The sequence below is a fragment of the Corvus brachyrhynchos genome, unplaced genomic scaffold, assembly GCF_000691975.1.
Source record: "Corvus brachyrhynchos isolate BGI_N302 unplaced genomic scaffold, ASM69197v1 scaffold3, whole genome shotgun sequence".
In the NCBI taxonomy this organism is placed as follows: Eukaryota; Metazoa; Chordata; class Aves; order Passeriformes; family Corvidae; genus Corvus; species Corvus brachyrhynchos.
In genome coordinates, this window is record NW_008237619.1 from 2,720,605 (window position 1) to 2,746,769 (window position 26,165).

At 39.1% G+C, this 26,165-nt stretch overlaps 1 protein-coding gene across 4 annotated transcripts in view; it reads right to left on the reverse strand.

Moving 5' to 3' along the window:
* NECTIN3 (nectin cell adhesion molecule 3) overlaps nucleotides 1-26,165 on the reverse strand; it is a 135,074-nt gene that overhangs the window by 82,168 nt on the left and 26,741 nt on the right. For 2 of the 4 annotated variants that reach the window (XM_017731794.1, XM_017731793.1), the window contains exon 6: nucleotides 25,344-25,425. In XM_017731794.1, coding sequence (XP_017587283.1) covers nucleotides 25,344-25,425 — 82 coding nt within the window. Of the gene's footprint in view, nucleotides 1-8,313; nucleotides 17,551-18,035; nucleotides 18,099-25,343; nucleotides 25,426-26,165 lie in introns of those variants that run through there. The other 2 variants (XM_017731791.1, XM_017731792.1) reach the window with 2 other exon arrangements.

The following is a 26,165-nucleotide window of genomic DNA, read 5'->3' on the forward strand; positions in this document are numbered from 1 at the left end:
GCTGAACATACTCCCCCACAATCAATAGTCTGATCAAGGCACAGAGATGTTGGTCAGGAGGACACCCTCCTCCCTGCATTCCAAGGTCACCCTTCTCCATATGCCCTTAGCCAACACCAACCCACAGCACCCAGCTCCCCTCCTTGCCCAGCCAGGCAGCCCCTAATTGCAGAAGGGGGGCAGGAAACACAGCCAAGCCCCCTCATTAGTACACTGCTTTCCTACTTAGAGCCACCAGAGAACTGGGACAGGCCAGCACTGTTTGCAATGGCACACGCAGCTGGAGCTCAGACAGACCTCATTAGGCATTGACAAATCCGCCTTTAGAGCTGAAAGTGAAGCTCAAACACTAAAGCAGCTGCAGAAATGCATCTTCAGACACTCTGGGCAAATTCTCAATTTACACAGAATGTTAAAGAGCCTTGCAAGCATCCTACTCAACATGCCATGGCACTGTGAAGGATTTCTTGTGGACCTTTTAATTAGTTGGAACTTCCTTTATTATTCAGTAAAAGGTCCAGATGCTGGTTTTCCAGATACTGCCACTGTAATTACAGATTGACATTGCTTACTGAGGTACAGGAGGAGACATGCAAGGGATACAACCAGACCAGGGCAAGCATGGCACATGCCACTTTAGACTTACATCCAGAAAGGATGCATCCCTGCATTCTTCTAAAAAAGCTTCAGTCTTTGCTTCAGAGGCATTTCTGAACATTAGGTAAAGAAATGCTCTCTGCCCTTTTCTGCAGTGACTGAGGAGCCTGCATGTGCTGAGCTGCAGAGTACACTGAAAGGACATCCCAGCTCCCATCTGACACACCAGCCCATGTGCTGTTTGGGGCATCTTTCATTTTTCTCCTCCCACAGCCATGGCAAAGGCAGGCTCCCTCCCATGCCTAACCTGCTTTCCTTAACAACTAAAAACTCCTTTTCAAATTGCAAGAAACTTGATCTTTTACCTCTTCCTCCAGTTCAACATTCTTAATTTGCCCTTGATATAATCTGATCAATGTCTTCATGCTGGCAAGATTTAAAATAACACTTCTATTTAAACCTGTTACATTTTGCTCCTTAATAGTGCTCTTCAGCAAGCAGCTTAGGACAGCAGAGACAAGGCTAAGGACTTTCCTAGACAAAAACAAAATGGGAAAGCAAGAAAAAAAGAGAGGGAGAACTGTTATGTAGAAATCCCATGGCAATCAGAAAGTTCCATGCATTAGAGTATCATGTTTTTACCAATAATAAAATATCAAGGAAAGGAAGAAAAATTTACATATCTTCAGTTTGCGCTCCAAAGGTGCATAAAAGAAACTTTTCATTTTCCTATACCCATATCTGTAGAAATGGAGGCAGAAATCAGATGTATCTATTCACTCATAACTAGCTGAGCATCCACATTCTTGGTTACACATCCATCAGTGCCTAAATTTTCATATCATAGTTGATTAGCCAGCACTACATTATGTTGAAGGAAATACTGCTTCCCTGAAAATGGCTATTTGAATTTAATGGTAACTGTTTTATATCCCAGGGGTATTATCACTATTGCAGTCAGATTTCTGCAATTAATTAGTTCATCGTCTGCCCTTGATGATGAGGTGGCGCTTCTCCATGGCAACATTGATTTGTGAAGTTTAGTTTCAGAAAGAGAAGAAACCCACAAACCCTCAGATTTCAGCTACACCAGCAGCGAGAGCGCTCAGGCTGCAAATCCTATGAGACAGGAGCTGTTTGTCCAACTTGTGCTGTGCTTCAGTGCCTGGCAGCCCAGTGCTTCGCTGGCCCTCTGCTAGGGGCTTGCAGCTCATTAGTCATGTGTTGACTCATTATTTCAGACATGTGAGATAGCCAGCCAACAGGAAGGGATAGAACATTTCAGGTTTCATCCTCATCTAAACAGCTGAGCTACCATTTATTTCTTGCCCCTTTACAGGAGGACCTGTTTTAAAATGTTCCCATTGTTTGGCTCAACCATGCCCCGACACCTAATACTTTGCAGCAATAATAAGAAATAGTAAACAGTCTAAAGCCTAGGTGCTATGTTGGAAGATCCTAAGACAGTCTGTACATTTGGTGAAACATACTCAAGACACCTAATAACTTGCCCAGCACTTAAATCCTCTGAGTTGCAGAACAATAGAGGCTTAGCAGACATCAAAGCTGCCACAAAGCATTAAACTCACATAGCAAAATCAGACAGAATTACCATGACCCTACCTGGCTTGTAAAGAGTTATTGATGTTGAAAAAGTTAAAAGTTGCAAATACCTCCTCATTACTTCAATAAATTGGGCATCTATTGCTATTTTGTAAGAAGACACAAAACCTCAGGAGAGTAAGTAATATGAGAATGCTTACTATGGAGTCAAAAAAGCCAACCCCAAATTTTCGTTTTCCATACAAGTCCATTGTATGGGGTTGCTAAACATCAGGATTAACAACGGCTACTCTGTTCTAGTCTGGCTCCGAACATCCCCTACTGAAGATTTTCTGTTGTGAAAAATTAACTGGAGCAGGGACAAAAGCTTTGCTTTCTGCCCACCAAGTAGCTTAATGAGGGTGGCTACATTCTCTTGCCTGTATAGCAAACACCTCATTATTTGTACAAAATAATAGATCCCCACCAGAATAAGCCTCCCCATCTCAAGAGCGCTCCTTGCGGCTCATCTCTCTGTCCCTGCCAGGGGAGCCACAGGAACCCCACAGTCCCTGGAAGCACGGGCTAACCCCTGATCTTCACTAGACGTGCCTCTACTGTGAAAAATGCTGGGAGTGGGGTGTCATTTAGACACCCTGTGCACTGTTAACAGCAGGGCCTTCTAAGTGAGTTAAACAAGGTTTCAGATCCTGCTGCATGCTCTTGAAGTAGTCTCCTCCAAAGACACCATTGCTGTTAGGACCACCAGCTTCCCATCCCTGTTGTTGGTGAACAAAGCATCTGTATAGAACTATGAGCTATTGCAAATACAAAATCATCCAGGCTTTAATAGCAGCTCAAGATCATTGAGTAAGCCCCTGGCAGCAGGTGCCCTACAGGCCACAGAAGAATGGTGGGTGAGGGCAAACAGGCAATTACAGTTCCAGCCAAGCCTGACTTAAGGTGCTCTACTGAACCGGCAGATTACCAGCCAGTGACATGAGCAAGGCCCAGAGAACTCATGGCACTAATTGGTAGGATTTCAAGTGCACTACAACTCTGCTCTGCAGGACTTCCTGGCCATTCTGATGGAATTAATTTCATCCTAATGCCTCATTGTTTATATTATGTATCCTCCTCCTCCAAATATAGTATTTCAAATAATTAAAGCCAGGTTAATTACTCCGTCAGCCCCTGGGAACACTTACAATGCCACCACATGTGGCAAAGGAACCACATGCAGCTAAAGAACCTCATACTGTTTCCCATGTGTCTGGATGGGGAAAAAAACCCCCACCCTGTTCTGCATTTTAATAAATAACACTAACTAGAGCATGGATGCTATGTGTGAGATTTGATGCAGTATCTGATAAGAGATTTGAAAACCAAAGTTGCAAGTGCTCACAATGAAGCAGGTGAGCCGAAGGCTCAGGAACTATTTGTCTTTTAGGGGTTACATGCAATAGTCTGGTATTGCAAACAGAGAGATGAACTTCCTTAACCCAGCCCTGAGAAGGGCAAGGGAGAAATACAGCTGCTGGCTACAGAGGCCATACACCAGGAAGGCAGAATTCAAACTGAAGACAATTCATCGTAAGAGCAAATAGTATGGATTTACCAAATACACCTGTAAGCTGGCATCAGGATGTCCCCAGCCAGCAGAGCCACCACATGTTTAAACAGCCTTCCACAAAACAACAGCTTTATAGATGCCAGTCAGTGAAGTGAATATAAGAGCAGCTAGAAGTGACAGTAGGGAAGCTTACTTTCACAGCCTGAGAAATCTTTCTTGTCTTACTTTTAAGTTCTTAAGTACTCCATATGTCCCAGCAGATTTACTGGGACATTTTTCACATACTCACCTCCCCCAAGCACCAATGCCTCAGAGCTCAATCATTTATCAACAGGGAAACAGTTCACCCTCTAGGCTTTTGATCTACCCATCATCTAAACCAGAGATGAAAGCATTTCAGCTCTCTAGGAAGCACAGCTACTACTTACTTACTTACTTCTACAGATAAAATATCTGGCACTACACAAAAAATTTCAAAGCCACAGTAAGCACTTTGAAAGGCTGGAGAGTTACATAGTGCAAGATCTGTTACACCCAAAGAAACAAGTAGCCCGTGTTCTCTCTGATTTCCTTTATAGCTTGGGCAATTCAGCAGCCATGCTTTCAGTTGCTGCTGTCAGTTCAGACTGCATTTGTCCCCAGGTTCATAAATGTTACCTAAGTAAGTTTCCAACAGAAGTCTGCTTGGATGTTTAACTAGCAATCTAAAACTAATCCTTGTCCCTCTTTCTCTGTTCATCACATCATTCACAAGCTTGTTTGCACTGTTACTTTCAGGCAGCCTTAGTAAAGTCTGGGAACAGCCATCTTCCCCTGCTAGCACTACAAATGGGATGAACACATCTCCTTAGACTGAGCCACTCACCCAAAGTAGCAAACTTCACCTTTTACTCTTTCCTTGCTGGTCAAAACTCATGTTTTCAGAAACTGCAGAATGGATCAACAGTTGAGAAAAGAATAAAACGCACCATTTAAAATTCTGCACTCTTGTAGTGTGCTCCCCCTTGACATAATTATTTATGAAGCCCAACAATATACAATTTGTTCCCCAACTCCATCATGCTGCTTTCAGGGGCTGTTTCCTGGAAGCTGGGGTGTGTATATAGCACATTGCTGTTTGGCTTTTTTTTAGCTAGACTTGGCACACACAAAGTACATCAGTCTTTATTCTGACAAATAGCGAGCCATATCCTTTTCCACTCATAACCCTTGGATTTTCTTTCCATAAACCCTGAATCTGGGTGTTCCAGTGACTCTGAGAGCAAAATCCACCTGTGACTTAACCTAAACCAGATTATATCCAACTTCTGCCAATAGGGGATGACACCTGCAGGACAGCAGAATTCACTGTATCAGGCTGCTTTGCCTTTCAAGTACCTCCACCTTCCATATCTGCACACAGCAGCGAGGCAGATTCAGGGATAGTACTGTGAAAGATGATTTTATTGTACAAGGAGTTTAATACACCTACAAGTTAAGAGACAGTTTCCTGAACTCTGGGAAAAGTTGTGTAAAATGTCTAAGTTACAAATTAGTTACCCAAGATACGTGAGAGAGTTAAAAGACTAGTTATACTCGTCAATACATATATTTTCTAGAAGCCATCCCTGTTATGAAGCTACATGTTACAATAAGCCAAGCTGTGTGATCACTTGCTAAAGTAATTCTGTCCTTACAACAGAATTATGAAGAAATAGGGGCAATAAATGACATCATTGCTCCTTTTTCTACCCACAAATTATTTATTTTTATTGTTTTGAAATACAATATTTTAGCTGGAGCAGGTCTCTGGACACATTTAAGTAATATTAAAGGCACTGTAAGAGACCAAGCTTGTAGTGCAGCTACACCTACCACAACTGCTGGTTTGCTGATAATCTTTGATTCATTACCATGGCAGCAAAGAGTGAACCACACCCCTGAAGTGTGACAAGTAAACCACACACCCACAGCATGACCAAACACACAAAGAAAATTTTCCCTTTTTAAGAGTCAACATTTTTATCAATGTTGAAGTATAGTGACTGCTACCCATCAGAACTATTATGCACAGCACATGTGTATCAAACCAGGTGTACAGCAGGATTCAATTCCTCAGGTACAGGAGCTCAAGTTGAGCCATACATTATAAAATGCAGGAACTGGGAAAGCACAGAGCAAGTGCTGGCCTCTGCAGGAAAACATCTGGGTGCCTCGGTGAACCCCATCTTGCAGCAGCGTGCCCCGGTCAGCAGGCCAAGGGAAAAGGCCTCTCTCTGTGAAGCCCATCATGGAGCACTCTATCTCAGCCCTTCCAATAGAAGACAGAAATTGGCAAGTCTCTTGTAGTGACTTACGGGTGACAAAAAAATCCCAGACTTCCAAAATGAAGCAAGCGTACAGTTGAAGCCAAAGTAGGACACTTTTTTTTCAGAGAACCTTCTCCTCATTTGTAAATTCACACCATCAGCTCAGTCTCTGGAGGCTATTCTGGCACCATCTATAACTCTGAGAAAATCATCCCACCAGTTTCTCCCGTTTTCACTAAGATGATCATCATTATATTTTAAGCAATTCCTTAAGCACTCAGGGCATCTTTAGTCACTTGGAACTGCAAGCAACTGCAAAAGCAGTAGTGCTTTAATTGCACTCACACTCCATATGGTTTAGCTTCAAAGGCACAGGAGCAGCCTGCCAGGGCTGACAGCTCATCCTGGTGCTCAGCAGGGACGTGTGGGGTGCACGGGGCACGTTCAGCGTGGCTCACACAGGTGACACACTAACCGAAATCACCCGCTAAGCCATCAGCTTCAGACAGAGACGCTGCATCGTCTCACAGCTTCTGCACCTGTGACAGACCACCACACACGGAGGCACAGGGAGTCCCTTACAGTACCATTTGCAGCTCCTGAAGGTGTCTCATCCTGATGTAAAAGGATTTTCTTTCCTCAGTTCACTCTTGCACCCCAAGGTGCACTCACACAAGTGGGGAGAAGTGGCATTATCAACAAATACATAATTGAAGGGAGATCTATTCTCTGGCTAGACTGTAACTTTCACTTACCAGAAAAAAAACCATGGAAAATTTCAGAAAAAAAAAAAAATCTTAATTATTAGGAAATATTATAGCTATAATATTAGGAAATATTATAGCTGAATAAACTTCTGAGACACAGCTATTAAGGGCAAAGACATGAGTGATGGGGGATACTGATGAAGAACACAAACTTGATACAGCACAGAAATAAACCTAAAACTTACTCCTGTTGTAGGACAATTTTTTCCCGGTAATCTGATGTGCAGAATTCACAAAGACTGCAAAATGCAACCAGGTTTCACTTCACGATAAAACCACGCATCTTCAGATTTCACAAAGGCTGAAAGGAAGCCTAGATTCTTTTGAAAAATTTCAGTATCAGCGCAAATTAGAATTTAATCTATGTTTTTTCCAAGGTTTGCAATTTGGGAAACAAAGATGTGTTTCAGTTACGTGTAAGCAACTTCACTGTACACACAGTGCTCTCTCAAATAGGAAAAAACTGGAAAAAGCTACGTTTCAAAAGAGAAAATTCACTTGAAGGGGCACAGCAGCATTGCGTCATGAGGGTCACATCATTTTATAGTCCTCTTTATCTTCCAGCTGACTGCACAAATGTTAAGCTGCTCAATAATTACACCAGGCAATCACAGACCTAATGAGGGCAGCAGCACTGACCACCTGGCAGTAACCACCAGCTTCTTTGGAACTGCCTGTACAGGCCTAAGGGGAAGCACAATCACTTTGTCCTGACATTTATTGTTTTAATTGAAGATACATAAAACCTATTGTAGGCAGCCCTATGTGTTCACTGAACATGTTTTGTGAACAAGAAGCATTTCAATAACAGCAAAGCAATTCATAAAGGGAAAAACACAAAAAGGTACTTTTGATACTTTTTGTCTAAACAAAAGACTTCAGTTTGGGCACTCACCCAAGGCAGGGGAGATCCAAACAGCAGGACAAGCAACACACCTGTATTAATGTACCAACGGCTCAGAGTTAAATACATTTTACACTTAGGTTGAACTCCATCTTTATCCCTTCACCAGCTGACTTCAAATGGTGACTTTCGGGAATTTCAGCCCTGCTGGCCCTGCTAGCATGAGTCTGTATAAATATCCAAAATGCTTCAGTCTTCTGCATTTACAAAACCGGTGTGTGCTTATCCAGGTATTAGAGTCAAACATGCATGAAAAGAAAATCTGAGACACAGCATTATTCTTTTACTTTATTTATAGGAACATTTGGTTTTGAAGACAGTTATTTGACAGTTTTCGAAGTATTCAAGAACATTTCTAATGAAGAGAGCCTGATTATATTTTAATTATTTCCTGTTGCTAATCAGGGTGAGATACAAGCTCTTAACACAACGGAAGCTATCTTGAGACAGGGTGAGTGCTATCCAGATGCACAGTAGTCCTCAACAATCACTATTCCCTTCAGCCTTATTTGTTTAGTGCTCCAGTAAACAAGTGGGACTTCAGTGGCAGCCCTTAAAATGCTCTTTTGGCACTTGGATGGTAGCATATACCAGCCAGCATCCAGTTTGGTAACTTTTTTTGATGTGGGTTTTTTTTCCCCCTTTTCTTTCAGTTTCATCTTCAAAAATGTCAGGTGTGTCAGTAAGTCGAAATTAACTGTAAACCGAAACAAATACACGTGCTAAATGCACAGACTTACAGAAAATACAGAGCTCAGTAAAAGGACTTCATATTCCAAGTCACAAAGGGAAGGGGACAGGTTAATAAAAAGCCCTAAATAGAGGGGTCTTGTTTAGAACTTGGTAATTATGTCAGTCAAGCATGGGCAAGAATGACCTGATCTTTCAAAATTAAATTTCCATCTCCAAGTAAACAAAGCAATGCTTAGTTAAATGCAGAGGAGCAGCAAGCCTATCTTTGTAAGAGGAAGTAGTAAACAGGCTTCAGAAGAAATATGAAAAATACTTAGATTTCCAAGAGGATTCCAAAATTCCAGTTATAAAAGCCAGCAAACATTTGCTGTTGGAGTGTGCTATTATTGATACAATTAAACTTGTAAGAAATGCCAAGATGGAGTTTGTGACAGGGAACAGACGGTTTCCTGAACTGCATCAATCAACATACATCTCGCCATATACATATCGTGTGTAGGAAGCTTACAAGAATCTTCTGCTTATTTCCCTGAATCTTAAAAAAAAAAAAGAAAAAAAAAAAAGAAATATTACTGTGTAGCATCAATGGATGCTATGAAATATTTTTATTTGCATAGGCAGCAACTAGGCCAACTGGGATAGGGCAAGTTCAATGTAATTTAAAAACCTTTCCTCCCAGTTTTTGGAAAGATTTGGCACCTCTATGGTTCAGCACAAAATGGTAGGTGCTCAGCTTGTCTGACTTTTGTCTAAACTATCAGTAAACTCCCATATAAACTGATTAAGCATAGCCCTTAATGTGCTCATTTCAGATTCAAGTTTACTTGCATATCACCTCAGTGTTTTTTTTCCCCTCTTTACCGAATGTCTATTAAGGAACCAGAAGATATGAATTGTATGTGATCAAATTAAGATGTCATCTGTCTATGAACATTATGCTGTGAGCTGCAATCAAACATTAACAGCAGAAAAAACGCACTACCACCTCTATGACTCCATGTGGTTTCCTAAGGAAGCTCTTCCTTTTAATACACATCAGCTAGTGTTTCAAACAGTACTTTTCAAATGGTGCTGGAGTAGATCCAAAGCAGCTCCAAACAGGCATCCATTAGCCTGCTACTACATAATCATACCGTAGTCTGCCATAGTTTATTTAAGTCATCAACTCAGAAGCTCGCCAACATTGGCTCCTTTAACTCTAGAACATTAGGAATTAAAAAAAAAAAAACAAAAAACACAACCTCAAAATATTGCTAAAAGCATCAGCAGAGGGCATGGGGTGGAGCAAGGGGCATCAGAAAGCAGTCCAGAGTCAATTAGTATCAGCTCCAACTGCTGATGTCAAGAGAAGCTGAATTGCAGCAGAAGCCCTTCTGCCGAGGTTCCCAGGCAGCCTCAAGACAGGGACAGTGGGAGGGAAAGCCAAAGGTGCAGTGAGCACCTGCAGCATTCGGACATCTCCACTGAGCATCCCCTGGCTTTGTCTTTAAACACAAAAGGCTGATGGCTTTTCCAAGCAAAGGCTTGTGGAGTTCTGAATCATCTTCAGGTATTCTTGCAAGAGGAAAAGTTATCTAAAAGCTGAAGCTTCCATTACAAGAGAAGCCAATACCACTACTTGCTGTAGCTATTCAGTTGAAGTTGTTTTCTACTTTCAGCTGACACTTTGTATTCTGGGGTCTTGACAGCAGGTTCTTCCACACCCCTCCCTCAGCATTCTTTAAAGAATAGATTTTCTTAGTTAATTCAAAAAGACTGAATATTTCCCAATACAGTAACTCAAACTACTTACTGTATAATCAATGCTTTTAGATACAAGTATCCACTGGGCATTTTATTTCACATAGATACCCATGGGGTCAATTACACTTGCTGTGCAAATCATGCACTTGAGTGTGATCAGTGACATTAGAAATTCAATTATCTTTGGCTTTCTAGATGAATCTTTGGATGGAACAGGGCACAGCTATGTGGCTAATTAATCTGTACACAGAACCCATGTTAAGCAGATGGTGAAACTTGGATGTGATTTCATAGTAACACATTTGAAAGTGACAATTCTAAATCTCTCACTTTGTCTCCAAACTGGCTTTGGGATAACCTGCTATAACCTGCAACAATCATCTAAGTAGCATCAACATTCAAATTAACCAGATTCTTCCTGCTATTAGGACACATCCGAAACTGAGGAGTTTTCTAGACAGTGGTTACCTTTGGTTCATTTGAAATTGTTTCAGAAAACAGAGAGTCACTGCTTTGACAGAGAACAATATTTTTCTGTTTGTTTGCTGATTTGTAGCCCTACTATTATGTTATTATTATACTATACTTTATTATGCTTTATTATCACCACCTATGCTGCCTCAAGAAGGCAATAGGCAAGTAGTCTAAATATCACCTTCTTGTGTAAGCAGGAACTGTTTCCTCCAAGCTCCATTCCATTTTTGCCTTTTTCCTTACTTACTCTACGTCACGTATCACCTGAAAGTCAGATGATTTAACCATCTGCAATGCCTCATCATCTTCATTTGTCCAGCTATAACGAGAATAGCTGATGTTAACAAGTTTCCCATTTTCCACTTTGAAAATTTCTTGGAGTTAAACATAGACACACCACAGCCCTCAAGCTGTTACAGAACATGAAAGAGGAGAAAAAGAATTCAGCAACGCTGGATCTCAAACATTTCCATATAGAGCTGAAAATTAACTAACACTGTCCCAAGAAGCCAGAGCAGAAAGGTAAGAGACAAATATGGAACAAAATGGAACCTACTCTCCATCTTACAACTGCGTTAGGTATTTTCTTGTTAATAAAGCCCTAACTAGGTGTATTAGTGAGAAATAATTTAGCCAAGAATACAAAAATGGAAATCCTAGGGAGGAGACTGCTACCTCTCCCAGCTGGAAAAAGAGATATGAGTTGACTGAACAAAGAAAAACCCTAAGGACATAGAAGGAGCAAAGGTATAGGGCAGGGATAGAAGACAGACAACTTGCCGAATTAACAGAAACAAGTAGGCATTTTTAAGATGGCTGACAACTTTTCAGTGTGAAATACTTTCATTACTAATCCCCAATGGAACCGAATGAAACACAGTGTGAAAAGCTCCCTTTTAAAGAACAGAGGCAAGAAGGAGAACTTGCAAGTTCTGGTTTATAACACTGAGTGTATGAAGTCAGAGGACACCAGGGGCTTTGCTGGGTGATCAAGTAACAATCCCACAGTGTGAGATTCTGGAAAACCGTATTTCTGTCCACACAAACCCTGGTAATGGCCACACCAATTCTAGAAAATTAAGAGACCACTCAATTTTGTTATGTGCAGTAGATACATGTGTGCCATATGACTTAAGGTGTGAAGTCCACCCAGGAAAAATTCAGGGTAGGGGGAAGTGTAAAGCAGATGGCTTGACTTTTTAGTTAAAGGTAGTGGGACTTTTAAGAACCAAACATTTAGTAGCCAATTTTAGAACTTCTTGAAGAACCAACACAAAACACATCCAAACAGGTGAGTTGTTTTGCCTTGCCCAATATTTGGGTTTTTTGCTACTAATGCAGGGCCATTAACAGTATTTATGGCCACGGGAAATTGATCCAGATGAAAGTAATGCTTGTGACTGAGATGTCACAAGCATTACTAACAAAGCACTGTACTCTGAAGCAGTGTGTTCCTTCCTCTGGCCACCTTAAGCCTTTTGTCCATTTGCTTAGCCTAGCTGGATAAACCAATCTACATTTGATGCTATCCACCAATCTGAATTGTAAAGTTAATACAAAGACATTTTATTTGCCCATAGCCATTTCTCTCTTACCTCTCAATTCATGTCAAAGAAGCAAAGAGCTTTGTTAGTTGTGGGATTAAAGTCAGGCTCCTTCAGTTTGTATGCTTAATAGGAGCAGTCACATCAATGGCTGAAGTCTGGTCTTAAAAGAGCCAGGTTAGTCAAACATAAGACAGAAATTCAAATGCTCTATGTTTAGTCTACCATACTTGATAAGGAATTAAGCATTTGCCACAAATAGTGCCTGAAAGCAATTATTCCCATATTATGATGGCAGTCCAGAAAAGTTATGTATATCTCTGAATTCTTTTTCTTGTTAGTACGAAACACTATGGTGATAGTGGAGACCACACTTAGACAGGTGTCTGCCTCTCCCCTGACCAGCCAGAAGGCAGGGCTGAAGCATCTTTTGTGGGTACACTGCTGCATTGCACACAGCTTCCTACTGCATACAGCCAATACATCAGCAGGGAAAGTGTCATTTTCTGGAGTTTGTTATTAGCTGAACTGGGTAAACAATACTGGCCCAAAGTACTTTGCTGTCAAGGAATGGAGCTGTTGAAGTACAGAATATCTGAGTCATACAGAGGACTATAAGACTTCTTAATAGTACAGGCAAGATGAAGTGTCAGGGAAACTGAACCTGCAGGCACACCTTCCTAGGAACAGGATCTAATGCAGCAACACCATTAGAAGTAATAATTCAGAGATCCAAGACAGTAATAAACAAATAAAATTTAACATTGGGAAAAGGACAAAAAGAAAAAAAGAAAGACAGTGGAATCTTTTATAGCATATCAAACTTCTTCTGACAATCAGTATTAGAGAAGTTATTTCCTGTAAATGCCTGTTAGATAATAAGTCTAATTTAACCTAGTACATTTTAGATTGGAATACAATACATCTGTGGCTAAACTCGGTCAAATTGAAATGACGTTTTAATATATTTAGCATACTCAGTGTGTAGCCCTGCACAGAAATTCAAATTTATCTCAGCTGATGAGGAAGCTGGAGTTTACTTGATTTCCAACTTGGTCTCAAAATAGTGAGGTAAATTCCAATTTACAGTCTCGATTACTAGTCCCACAAAGGGTAATAGAGTCACAGTTTGACTTGCAGGCTTTTAAATATAATTTATTTTCTAGTGACAATTGAAGGATCCAGAGTTAGATATAGCATAAAATCAACTCAACTAAGATCAGAAAACAAGTATAGAAAAAATTTCACTGAGGGGTTGTCAGTGCAGATTAAAATGCCTAACACATCCTATTGGGTTTATCACATTGTTTGAATAATTACTACTAAGACTCACAATACACTTTTTGTGCATTTTCAATATGATTCAGCTAAAGGTATAAAGCTATTCACCAAGAAGAATGCCATACCTTTCAATAAATGCAGAAATACCACATCTTTACCTTCTGTCAGAAGGTCAAACCCAGTCTCCCAATACTCTGGACATGTACCACAGGTGGACAAAAAACCCCAGACCACCTCCCACAGGGCAATCGAGCAGCTAACTACCACAGATATTTCTTTTTTTCACCTGGAGCTTTACCTGTCCTCATCAGCAACCTCTGAACTGACCCAAGTTGTCAAAACAATGTTGTCTGTTCTGCAACTATTTGTTGGTCCGGCACTCACTCACCCTTCATACAACACAGTGGTTCAGATAGAGTAGTTTCAGGTCTGCGGCATTAAAAAGTTATTGTAATACATTTTAATCACCTATATAACAACATGGAACCTGAACTTGCATCCCTCAGAGGAGGAAAGAGCAGTAACATGGCCAGAAAGAAGGCAAAGTTAACAACTCTGAAGGCGAAAACCTTCCCTCCACTCTTCATGAATTATCACACCTTTTTATTGGGCTTTCCTTGAGCTGGATACACAATACATTAGATCATTTGTGACTGAACAGTGGTAGCCCTTTAATAATATCTCATTGAGTGCCTCCTTTCTTCTAGTAGTACAATTTCTTAGTTTTCATTTGTATTGTATCCATGACGACTTTGGACATAGTCCAAACATTAAATCTTACACTTTTTATGATTAGACTACCTTGTAGAATTTTAGAGATACTTGGGCAGAGGACAATTTACATTTATCAGTGGTAGAGATGTGAATTACTAATCATCTCCTCCTTCCCTACCTCCTTCACCAGTGATTCTGGGTATTCAATTCACGCAAGTGCTGGATTTTCACACAGTACTAAATGCTTCCTGTTATGTAAGACGAATGTTGAAAGGATTTCAGCATGCAACACCACAATATTCCAAAGCGGTACTGTTAGGAAAAAAAACACATGCTCTGCATATACAACCACAGAAGAAACATGTCACCAAAAAAGGGGATGCATTTTTCCAGACCTTAAGCAATCTTAAATCTAAACAACAGAAGAAAATTTTATATTTTGAATGTTTTTATTCCAATCAGAATACAAATACAAGCATTTGAAAATGTACAAAAATAAAAAAGGACATTTTCTACATCTTAAAAAAGCAGATCAAACTTACTTCTATATGTACAGTCCTACTGGTGAGAAATCCTACTCAGAAGACATTGTTTCTGTTCTCTTCTAAGCATTCTATGCCAAATCCTCTCCCCCAAAATCTCCCCAAATCCAGCCACACTTAAAACTAAAAGCAACATTTCAAAAACCTAATACACTAAATGTCCCTGAACAGATTACAAAGAAACCATTTCTCACAGGTAATAAAACTGTAGGTGATAATGTATTTCCCTAATGACTTTAGGGCAAACTATATCCTGATTGGTAGTTTGCAAGTCAAGCTTTCTGTAGTTTGTTGATACATAACTTGAACAACACAGTTGGATTATATTTTTCTTTTTTAAGCTAATTTACAAATTAAAAAAACAATTATAGCTTTGTTGATAGCATTCTTCCTTCCTCCTTCCCTCAAAGTTATAACTCTTCAAAAAAAAAAATCTGCAAATAAGAATAAAAAGCAGTAAAAGAGGTCTGAACCCAAAATAACTGTTTTTTGCACCATCTGCCAACATAAAAGGCACTGAAATGATCACCTGCTCAATACTGCTACATTGTACTAATGAATGCAGAGGAAGCATTGCCACAGCAACAGTTTTGAACCACTCCATAATGTCTACTCAAGTACTTTTGGTATGAAGTTTTGCTCAGTAATATTGATCAAATTATCTTAAGCAGTATAGTTCATCTCAATGTTCTACCATTCGTTTGGCCAAGACACTCTTTTCTTTCGATGTTCTGACAGTTGATGCTTTTTGGAGCTGCAGTAATGTAAGGACAGGTGAGGCAATGCTCACGTAAAGAGGTAGCCACTTGACTAACATTACGGAAAAACATTTTTGGGGGACACAAAGCCCTTCTTTAGGTCTCAAATATAGCAGGAAACTTTAAAATTGAAAACAGTTGCTCAATTTACATGAATATGCCCAGTTCTTAAGAGAAAAGCAAGGTGACAGTGCTTCAAAGATAGCTCCCAAAAAACACGTTCTCTCCAACCTTTTTCTTTGCCATTCCTTCAGTTGTCAATTTCAACCACATCATTTAACAGAAAGCTGCTTAGCAAGAGAACAGCTAATACCTACTTCTACAGTGTCCAGAACACAGGCACCCAAGCCATAATCTTCTAGCTGCCACCTGTAACAAGCTAGAAGCATTTAATTTACCTGGCCCTATTGTGGACAGGGATCTCATTAACTTGTCCTGTGATGGAGATAAATGCAGGTTGAATGCAGGTTTAACAATGGCCTCCTGCCTGCAGCACACTTACCCATGCTAGCTTTCAATTCTGCTCCTTCTACCGTTTGACTCTTACCACTAAAAAAATCCAAACATCTGCAGAGGAACACACTAATATCCCAGAAGTAATGTTCAGTTCTGTACAACAGCTAGTTCAGCATGACACAGCCATTCTTAACATTTTGTACTTCAGGTCAGCGGACCAAAAATCACCATTCTGTACTTACGTGCACACGTACTTAGAGAATACAAAAGTCTGTTAAGTTTCTCTGGTAAATTTTAGACACAACTCATTTTTCTGCTGTCTTAAAGTATTTTAAGATTGTCCTGTGAGCTCATTTCATCACTAATACATTATATACACATTTTTTACTTGCTAAATATTTACTTTTTAGTCCACAGGAAAACTAATTTTTCTAGAAAGATCCTGAGCACATTTTTTAACCATTACCACAGACATTCAAAGATTCCTGTGGGTAACATCAGGACATTCTCCAGTTACTTCACACAAGTGGTTAAGATTAAAGGACACTGCTGACAAGCATTTGAAGTTGACTGAAGCTTTTCTTTTTTGCTAAGACATAAGAACACATCACAGGCAGTTTTGTTGCAAACTGAGAAAAAAACAAGGAATGTATTTATTACCAAGGAAAATTAACTCTGCAGCATTTAAAATAGGAGTCATACTTGGGAAAACAGCTAAATAACAGTTTAAGGCTAAGATGTAGCTTCACAAGACACTTACAAAAAGTTGTCTGCTAGTCATCTACCTCCTTCAACTAAGTTTCATATAAATGTAACTGTAAAACCAAACCCAGGAACAGGCAGAATCAATAGATAATAAAAAGCTTTTGATGTAAAGGCAATTGCTTCACTTTTAACAAGGTGGGAAGACAAACAGTGTAGTTTATGGAACAGCCAGTCAGTATTTGAGAGGTAGTCTAGTTGTTCATTTGACTGAGAGAGGTAGAGCTAGTCAAGAAATCAAAAGCTAAGGCCAGTGAAAATCATAATAATCCCAAGTGTTCTAAGATGGAAAAAAAATGCCTCAGCCTGAGACTGCTAATGTCACACGGGATTCAGTTGCCTTGCTCATATTTAGTCACTTTAACACAGGTAAGGTTATTGTAAAACATCCAGAGAGAATGCTCTCAGAGACAGCCAGTGAAAAAGCTTAACCACATTTCAGCATGTGCCAAACAATTAATATAGGTTATACATCTTATGACTGTGAAGGTTAATAAAAGTAAGTGGCTCTCCTCTTTGGGCAGGTTGACAGTACTACAAAAACACAGACATACCAAAGACTAAAGGCAAGTTAAGTCTCAAATTCCATATGGTTTACCTATATAAAATTCTCCATACAATTTCTTCACACATGAAAAAAAACCCCAATTATTTTAGAGATGAAAGCCAACAAGACATGAAGGTCATACAGTCAACAGGTAATAAAACCTTTGTTAAAGACATCTGGGTACAGAATCATACATAATGCTCCCTTGGATTGATGTAGACTCTTCCAGGTCCTGAGTTTTGTGGGTATCTGTTGCTCCAATTTTTATAGTAAGTTTGCTGATAAACAGGATACATAGGCTGAAGACCCTCTTGTTCCTGTGGCTCTTCAGCCTCACAAGTAAGTTGCATTCCATTCACAGCTTTCTAAACACACACAAGGAGTAATAAGTTTCATAGTTCATGTATAGAACCTGCAATTCCTATTCTTGGTAAAGCTTTAAGCAAAATCAAAGATGCATGATTTCCAAAACAATCCTATGAATAAAGAAATAGGGACTTAAAAATTCCACTAACAGAGTCAACCTCAAATGTTTGTTTCAAAGCTCAATAAATCTAAAGAGCAAATCACCAACTAAGAAAATGCCTGTCAACACTCCTCTGCCTTATGTTACTCACCAAAAAATGAAAGCTGAAGTATTTAAGTATTTAAGTATTTAAATTAGTCAGCAAAACTACTATAGGATATTAAAATGGTATTGCCACTTTCCACTTAACCCACACATCCAACAATTATTGACCAGGATGGTCAAATATTTTTTTGTTCATGAAAAACAACATTGTAAGCTTATTTTATGGAATGAGATTAAATCAAAGCTTCAATCAGGAATTCAAGCCATCTTATTATTTACCATGTGCTGCAAGTTTCCAGCATCTTTCTCTCTGTACTGGCTCTGCAACACAAAATGTTCTTTCTGAAAGAAGAAAAGTTACAGGGGAAACAAGTCAAGATTCAACACTGCAGAACAGGTTTGGTTAATACAAAAAACACCAGTCATCACCTAAGACACTTAGGAAGTGTCTTAATTCACTCAGAATCCTTCTTACAATCCAATGGCTAGTGGAAAAAAGATGGGTATCAGTCAGGGTCACCTGGCCCAGCTGTGTTCCCTCTCCCAATATCTTGTCTCCCTCCCAATCTCCTGTGCACACTCCAAGCCCATCTGCTGGCAGGGCAGTACAAGAAGCAGAATAGGTCCTGATGCTGTGCAGCAATAAAAACCATTCCTGAGTTATCAACACTGTTTTCAGCACAAATCTCAAACATGGCCCCATTGCAAAGAAAATTAGCTCCACCCCAGCCAAACCACCCACTGTAGGAGATGAGGTTAAAGACCATCAAGGAATCTGGATGTGAACAAGTTCATGGCACCTGATGAGATACATCTGCAGGCTCTGAAGACACTTTCAAAGGAAGTGACTAAGCCACTATCCCTCCTATTTTAGAAGTAATGGCAGGCCAATGAAGCTCCCACTGGCTGGGAAAGGGGAAATAAGACCCCCACTTCTAAAAATGGCAGCAAAGATGACCTGGGGAACTACACATTAGTCACACTTCAGTGCCCAGCAAGGTGAAGGAGCAGATTCTCCTGGAAACTGTGCTAAGGCATATGGAAAATAAGGAGGTGGTTGGTGACTCTCAACATGGTTTCACTAAGGGCAAATTGAGGCTGACAAATTTAGTGGCTGTCTATAACAGGATTATAACGTTGATGGATGAAAGAAGAGTAATGGATGTGACCTATCTGGACCAGTGCAAAGTATTTGGTACTGTCTCACATTACATCCTTGTCTCTAAATTGAGGAGACATGGATTTGATGGGTGCACCACTCAGTGGATAAAAAATTGACTGGATGGACACACTCAAAGAGATGGCTCATCAGTGGGTCAACGCCTGAGCAAGAACCAGTGACAAGTGCCATTCCTCAGGGGCCTGTATCGGGACCAATGCTGTTTAACATCTTTTTGACAATGTAGACAATGGGATCAAGGCATCCTCCGTGAGTTTGCCAATGACACCAAGCTGTGTGGTGTGGTGACACACTGGACACAAAGGGATGCCCTCCAGAGGGACCCTGGCAGGCTTGAGAGGTGGCTCTGTGTGAACCTCATGAAGTTCAACAAGGCCAAGCACAAGGTCTTGCACCTGGCTCAGGGCAATCATAAAGAGAAACACAGGCTGGGCAGGGAAGTGACTGAGGGCAGCCCTGAGAAGGACTTGGGAATGGCAGTGGATGAGAAGTTACTTCATGCAGAAGCGCTGAAGTCTCCCTTCTTTCAAACTTTTTTTTTTTTATTCACCATTATGATAGAACAACTTCATTTGTGAAATGGGCTGTTTCCAAACATCCAGAATTCACCAACTACCTGAGTTAGTGGCCAATCTAAGTCACACCAAGCAATGCCATCTAAGAATTATGATTTAGGGCATGGTTTGCACTGTGGTATCATCACTCCTAATTAAGTTCTTCCTTTATGCCACACTTAGTATAGGGGCACAATAGGCCAAAGCAACATCTTTGCATAATTGTATGTATTTTTTGTTTTGCAATTCCTTCTTTTCCCAACAGTCTCACAGTGGTAGCAAGAACACGAAGTAGCTAGGTTGCTGGTCTTTGTGCAGAAGTCCCTCCACAGCAAGTATTCATACAGGTAGGTAACATTTGCAGTCATCACACGCCCATATTCTCACCTTCAAAAATTATTTTGAAGAGAACCCAGTCTCAGTAATGTTTCATTCTTTCTTACTTTATCCTCCTTCCCCTTAACATTTTACCCTTCCACATTTGTTTAGTTCAAGTTTTGAAGCAATTTTGAGTTAAGTTTTAATGTGACCCCCACATGCATTGTAAAATTACTTTAAAAAAATCATATAATAATTCCTATCTTCTCCACTCCTCCAACAGTTATTTTTCACCTTCTTCACAGGTCTATTTTTCCAACTTTAGTTTATCAAACTTTTTGTCTTGTAATTCCATTTCAAAGTGTCCTCTCCTGCCCTTAAGGTCACACTGCTTTTGCTTCTCAAGTCCTAAATGCAATCTGCATTTCTGTGATTTACCACTCAGCCGGTAGCATTGCTCTTTCACACCTGAGCTAAGAGCATGAGTTCACCACACAAGAAGGTAAAACACAGATGGGGAACAAGAACAGTCCCATCTCCACCAAAAGCTAATGTTCTTTAAACAAACAAACAAAAAATCTGCTTGCTTGAGAAATTCTACCAACAGTGGATGTGGACATGATTTAGACACACACTGGAAACCAGAAGAGCAAATTCCAGTCAGTCCATTTATTCAATTAAAACTGTAAGTCAAAGGAAATCATCTCACATGGCACCTTCACTAGATAATGAAATTATACATTTTACAGCCACGGAGCAAGTGACAGAACCAAAATTACAGATTCTGTCAGACAAATGTGCTGAGCTACATAGTCTGTGTCTTCCTGCATGGAAACAATCTGGGGTTCTGGGCTTGGATTCTTAACAGAAGTTTGCACTGTCTTACCATTACATTTTGCAGAGTTTCATGAAATCTGTTTTATTCTGAGAATTCTCCTTCTCAAATAGTTCTTCAAAAGCCTAAAACCAACGATCTCAGCAAAAAACTTCATCTTACATTTTCTGATACTTTTCAGTTTAGAAATTCCATTACAAAGGGATCTACTACCAAAACAGTTTGTGCCTCATTCTAACCCCATCTGATAATTTTTTTTTCCTATTTGAAGATCAGTACAGATGATTTTATCTATGCACACTTTGTGCTCCCTTCCATTCAATCTTGTTTGCCTAAACAGTTCTTTGGTCTAAGGCAAATGATAACAATAATGCTTCCTTTTTCATCAAGGAAGAGATATTCCCACCTCTATGAAAAGCATAAGGAAAAGAACTAGAAGAATGCAAGAGAGCCATAATCTATAAATGAATCAATATTATATTAGGTTTAAGGGTTCAGTGGCTGATGTTTTCAAATTTGATTCAGAAATATCATTTGGTAAATGGTGTTTTACGCTTTTAATGGTGCTAAGACAACTTCACTTTTTTCTCTCCCGTTGTGATCAGTAATACAAATATTATTGTTAAAGAACTTTGCTTGGCTAAATAAGTGAGGCTTTCTTCCAAGCTGCAAGTCTAAAGTCAGTCTTCTCATGGCCAGACCTACCTAGTGGGCTGCATTTCCCTTATCCACTCTTATTCCTGTTTCTACAGAAGAACCCTGTTAAATTCTGAATACTTCAACAACTCTGAATGTTGCACTGCATTGTGCAAAACACGTTTTTTTCTCTTTCCTTCATAAGCACCTGTCAAGGTAATAATAACTTCAGTTCTTTCACATTGTCCAAGACTGCCTGTCTCAAGCACATTTAGAGGAAAATAAAGAAGCTTTTGCTTCTTAGTACTGTATTGTTTGAAACAATGAAGCTAACTCTAATGATTCCAAGGACTGCTGGAATTAGTGCACCCTCTTCCACTCCTTTTTAAAATATTATGCAATAGAAAAATTCCTCTTTAAGCCACTGGAATTCTTGCATTGCTCAACTTCTTCCTGAATCGCCTCAAAAACTGCGTTGCCAAGCAGAGATTCCTCTCTTACCAAGGACGTAACCTTCAGGCTGCTCTCACCACTCTTTCACATTACATGCAATAAATAGTTCTGAGTAACAGAATAGTATTTCCATGACAATGATTATTAAAAGGACACCCAGACAAAAGCAGGAGTGCTGTCGACAAAAGAGTTGACAAAGATGAACCTACAGTCTTCACAGTAAATTTAACTATAATGTAATTTTTTTCCATGGTATTCCTATGTTTTGGACTTTTGCCTCACTCTTTTAGGGCCTTAAGTGAACCAGTTTTTCCCAGTTCTGAGGTGATTCACATGAATACATGAATTGGTATCTGCAAATACCACTACAGAGAAATTATGAGTACTCAGTTACATAGTACTTGTACATAATGGTAGCTCATTATTAACACTAGCATGTAAATGATAACATATATTTAAAGTAAACTCAAATCTTCCAAGTCTCAAGAAGTACCCATGAAAGATACTGACTAGCCAGTATTATCCCAGGTCTACAACATTTCCCCTTATTTTAATACCATCATCTACTGACTCAGACATGCATAAAATTAGTTAAATACTGATTGCTGGGATACAAACAAGAGAATTTCAGCATCATCAGTTGAATCTCAAATACTTTACAAGATCAAAAAAAAGCTACTGTCCATGATTTGAACAATAACAGTACAGATGATTGAAAAACTTGAACATTATTTATGACAATTTACCAGAATCAGCCTAAATTGAATCAATCCACTTTCAATTCTAAGTTATTGTGAGTATGCAGAAGACACCATTTAAATTCATTCTTCTTTACTTTGCATCTTTGTGCAGCCTATCATTTCCACTCAGACTGAACTGATCATCTATTGTGGTTGACAAAGCAGTGACAATTCCCCTACAGTTGTTTTCAGCGTATCCAGAAGTTTGCACCTGAACTCCCAGTGAGAGGCTCACCTGCTTCTCAGTCCTGGTAGGCAAGGCAGCATTTGGAACATCAGGTAATACAGTAGTGAGCACAGACATTTAGTCACACAGGACAAGACACCCTGACAGGCTGCTAACTTGTTTCTTTTGCCTCTTTACAGCTATCCAAATGCTGGCTTGTTACACCAAAACAATGCAACCAATCACTTCCTGGCTAAAGCCAGTATTTTGACATTTATTTCTGTTAGATAAAATGAAGATCTTGCCTCAAGCATAACAGAGTACATACTGATTAGAGGCAGTATCAGCTAAGACGACAGCCTCCAGCTCCAGTTCTTTTCAGTTCTGGAGTTCCACAGAGAGAAAAAGACAGGTACACTAACAGTGTTATGCCAACATCCATTTCTTAAATAAAGCCTAGTTAACACCTAACCTGAAGAGGAATCTTTCTCCTCCCAAAACAACTTAAAACTCTTGTTTATCCAACTTGAGGAAAATGAATATTCGATTCAGTCTCTTCACGGTTTTTTCTCTATTTACAAAGTAAATTTTCATAAAACATTTAATTAACCATTCCAAGACTACAGTCAGCTTCAGCCTAAGTTCTTTAGTACCCATCAACAGAAGCCACGGTATACACAACCTAGAAAAGAATTCAAAGACAGCGAAGTTCTGAAGAGGAAAGCAATAGGGTACACATCCTCGTATGTCTATCTCCTTTATAAGTAGCTCTGTAAAGGACAAATAATTGTATTTCCTAGTGTTGTCATTTTGCCATCTAGCAGCACTACAGATGCACAAACAGCACAATAAACTATATCTTTTGATTCTATAAGCAAGACAATATTTTTCAAATACTTTAAGCCAAAATAGTAGCAGAAGAATGATTCATCAAAAATTGTAATTGTTGAGTACTGTAGTGACAGAAGAAATAGCTAAGATGCCCAACCTGAGCACAGAAAAGCACTGGTTCTTTTGTGTCATCTTTGGTGCTCTATCACCTTTAAGGTAAAAAGATGAAAACCTATTATTCTTTATGCCAACAAAATGTTTTCTACCTTCACAATGTTATAATCATCAGGCTGCTACTAAAAGCAGCAATGGATCTCAGAATAGTTTCTTGCCTCACTCAGCAACAATATACACAAGTATTACTCATTGTTACGTTTACAACATAAGGAAAGCTTTTATCAGCAACTGATATTTGGTGAGCTTTAGTAACCATCAATCACAAAGAAAATCTACAAGAATATTTTCAATGTTATTAAGAACTCCATCAAAATCCTTCTCAAAGGTACGTGAAGATTATTTTCCCCTCTATGAAAAAGGACTTTTATAGGTCCTTAAAGCTGCAAAGATACACCACAGTATCGGAAAAAACAATATTCCTTATAAACAAATGATTGTCTTCATTACCTCAGTGTTGTTATTCAGCACATCAGTGGTTAGAATCACATTATTTATGCTATGTACTGAAGATGGAACAAAAATTTAATTAAAAACAACTATAATCTAATACTTACAAATACTGATAGGTGACGGAAGTTTTCTTCAGTGTAAGCAGAAATCTAAAAAAAATCTGACTGACTAATTTAACATAAACACACACACACTGAAGGCACTTCAGGGGCCATAGCCAGGATCTATAGTTTTCATTAGCTGACTGGTTTATTATATGAAGTGTAATAATCAATGATATTAGCTTAAGCCATCTCTCATGAACACATCTCCTCTATAATGCCTAGTGCAAGAGAAGCCTGAATTCACCTGGAGTTTCCCAAGCAGTCCAACCCACCTCAAAACCATGCTGTAAGGAAGAAAGTAGCCCTATCCTTCCTTGCTCCCCACTTATTCAAACTGTTTCATTTGCTAGAATCAGCTTTCCACTGTGACCTCTATGAGCCTGTTTGATCAGACTATACACACACAAACACTATATGCTGGTAAAGAACTTTTTTGCCTATTGCTGTCTTGCTTGGGCAGCATTACTTTGGATGACAAGAAGCTACCCCTGAAAGCACACTAAAAATTCAAGTACTTGTCACAAAATTCGTATGGGTCTTTTGTCGCTGGTAAACGCAAGAAGAAAATATAAAATTATAAGTTACATAATTGCAAGTATTTAAAAGTGATTTAGTGACCTTCAACAAGAATCTAACCCATACTTTGGTAAATTAGCCAATTTACCAATTTACCAAATGGTAAATTACCAATTTACCAATTAGTCAAAGCCCGAATTCCAATATATGCCCACCCCTCAAATGTTGTTAACTCAAAAGAATGGCAGTTGTTTACTAGCAAGGGAGCTGATGAGATCACTTTGTAAGTTTACCAAACATAACTTTTCCCCTTATGAACACTGCTTTATAAAGTTATGTATATTCTCTCACCAGAGAATTTCAACTATAGGTTTTCTAATTCAAAAGAATCTGTGCCTGTTAGAAATACAAGATGATCTGTCTACCAGTTTCCTGACCTCTAAGGATGACTTTAACATTACAGATAAGAGATTTGGATATCACATACATAGGGAAACAGCTTGGTTGTGAAACAATTGAAAGGCTCCATATATTACCAGGAAAGCAAAATCAGACTAAATTAACATAATAAAGCAAAGTTAATGCTTTCCTTAAGTCAATTTAAGATGCATATAAACACTTACTCACCTGAAGCATGGCTTCTTTCTGTGGTACTGAGAATGTTCTCTCCTCAAATGAAGCTGGTTTGTGAGTGGGTGGAAGATCAATCCTGTAGTAAAGAAAGAATGAAATATGACACATCTTGTTTGTGAAGTCCAATTGAATGGTCAGATATTAACTGCCAAATCACCCAACACTCAGTACTCACGGACAAACACATTTCAGTCAGCAATAACTCAGATGGGATATATTGTAATGGAACATGTCCACCACACTATTATTCAGCCACACACTTTTTGTAGAGAAGCACCACCTATAATTTGTTATTTATTCCATACTGCGTTAAGCAGACTGAGCTTCCCCCCATACACTCCAACTGAGGATTAGAGACTACTGGTATCTATCAGTTTCTAAGTTATGACATAGAGCTCGAACAACATTTTTAACTACAGCCTTTCCTTAAAAAGCCTTTGAGAAAGCCTTACTATCAATTCTTACATGCAAGACTTTTTCTATTGTAACTTTCTCAGTGAAAGCAAATGGTTATAACAGAATTTAAATGTTTAAGACCATTCATATAAATATGCTTCAGATACAGAATTTAAGAGAAACAAACAAGAAAACATCATTTCTAACATGTTAGAAATTGCTTAAGACTCTTGACTCATCTTGCTAGCTCAATGCAAATGAAGAAACTTATTTTATGCTAAAGGCTGTAAGTTATTTTACTCTAATTCTCATTAACTATATGTACAGACATGAGCAACATTTTCATTTCTCATTCAGATTAAGTGTTAACTGTATATGGGATGTGAGAAGACTCATATTTACATATATTCTAAGCCCTCG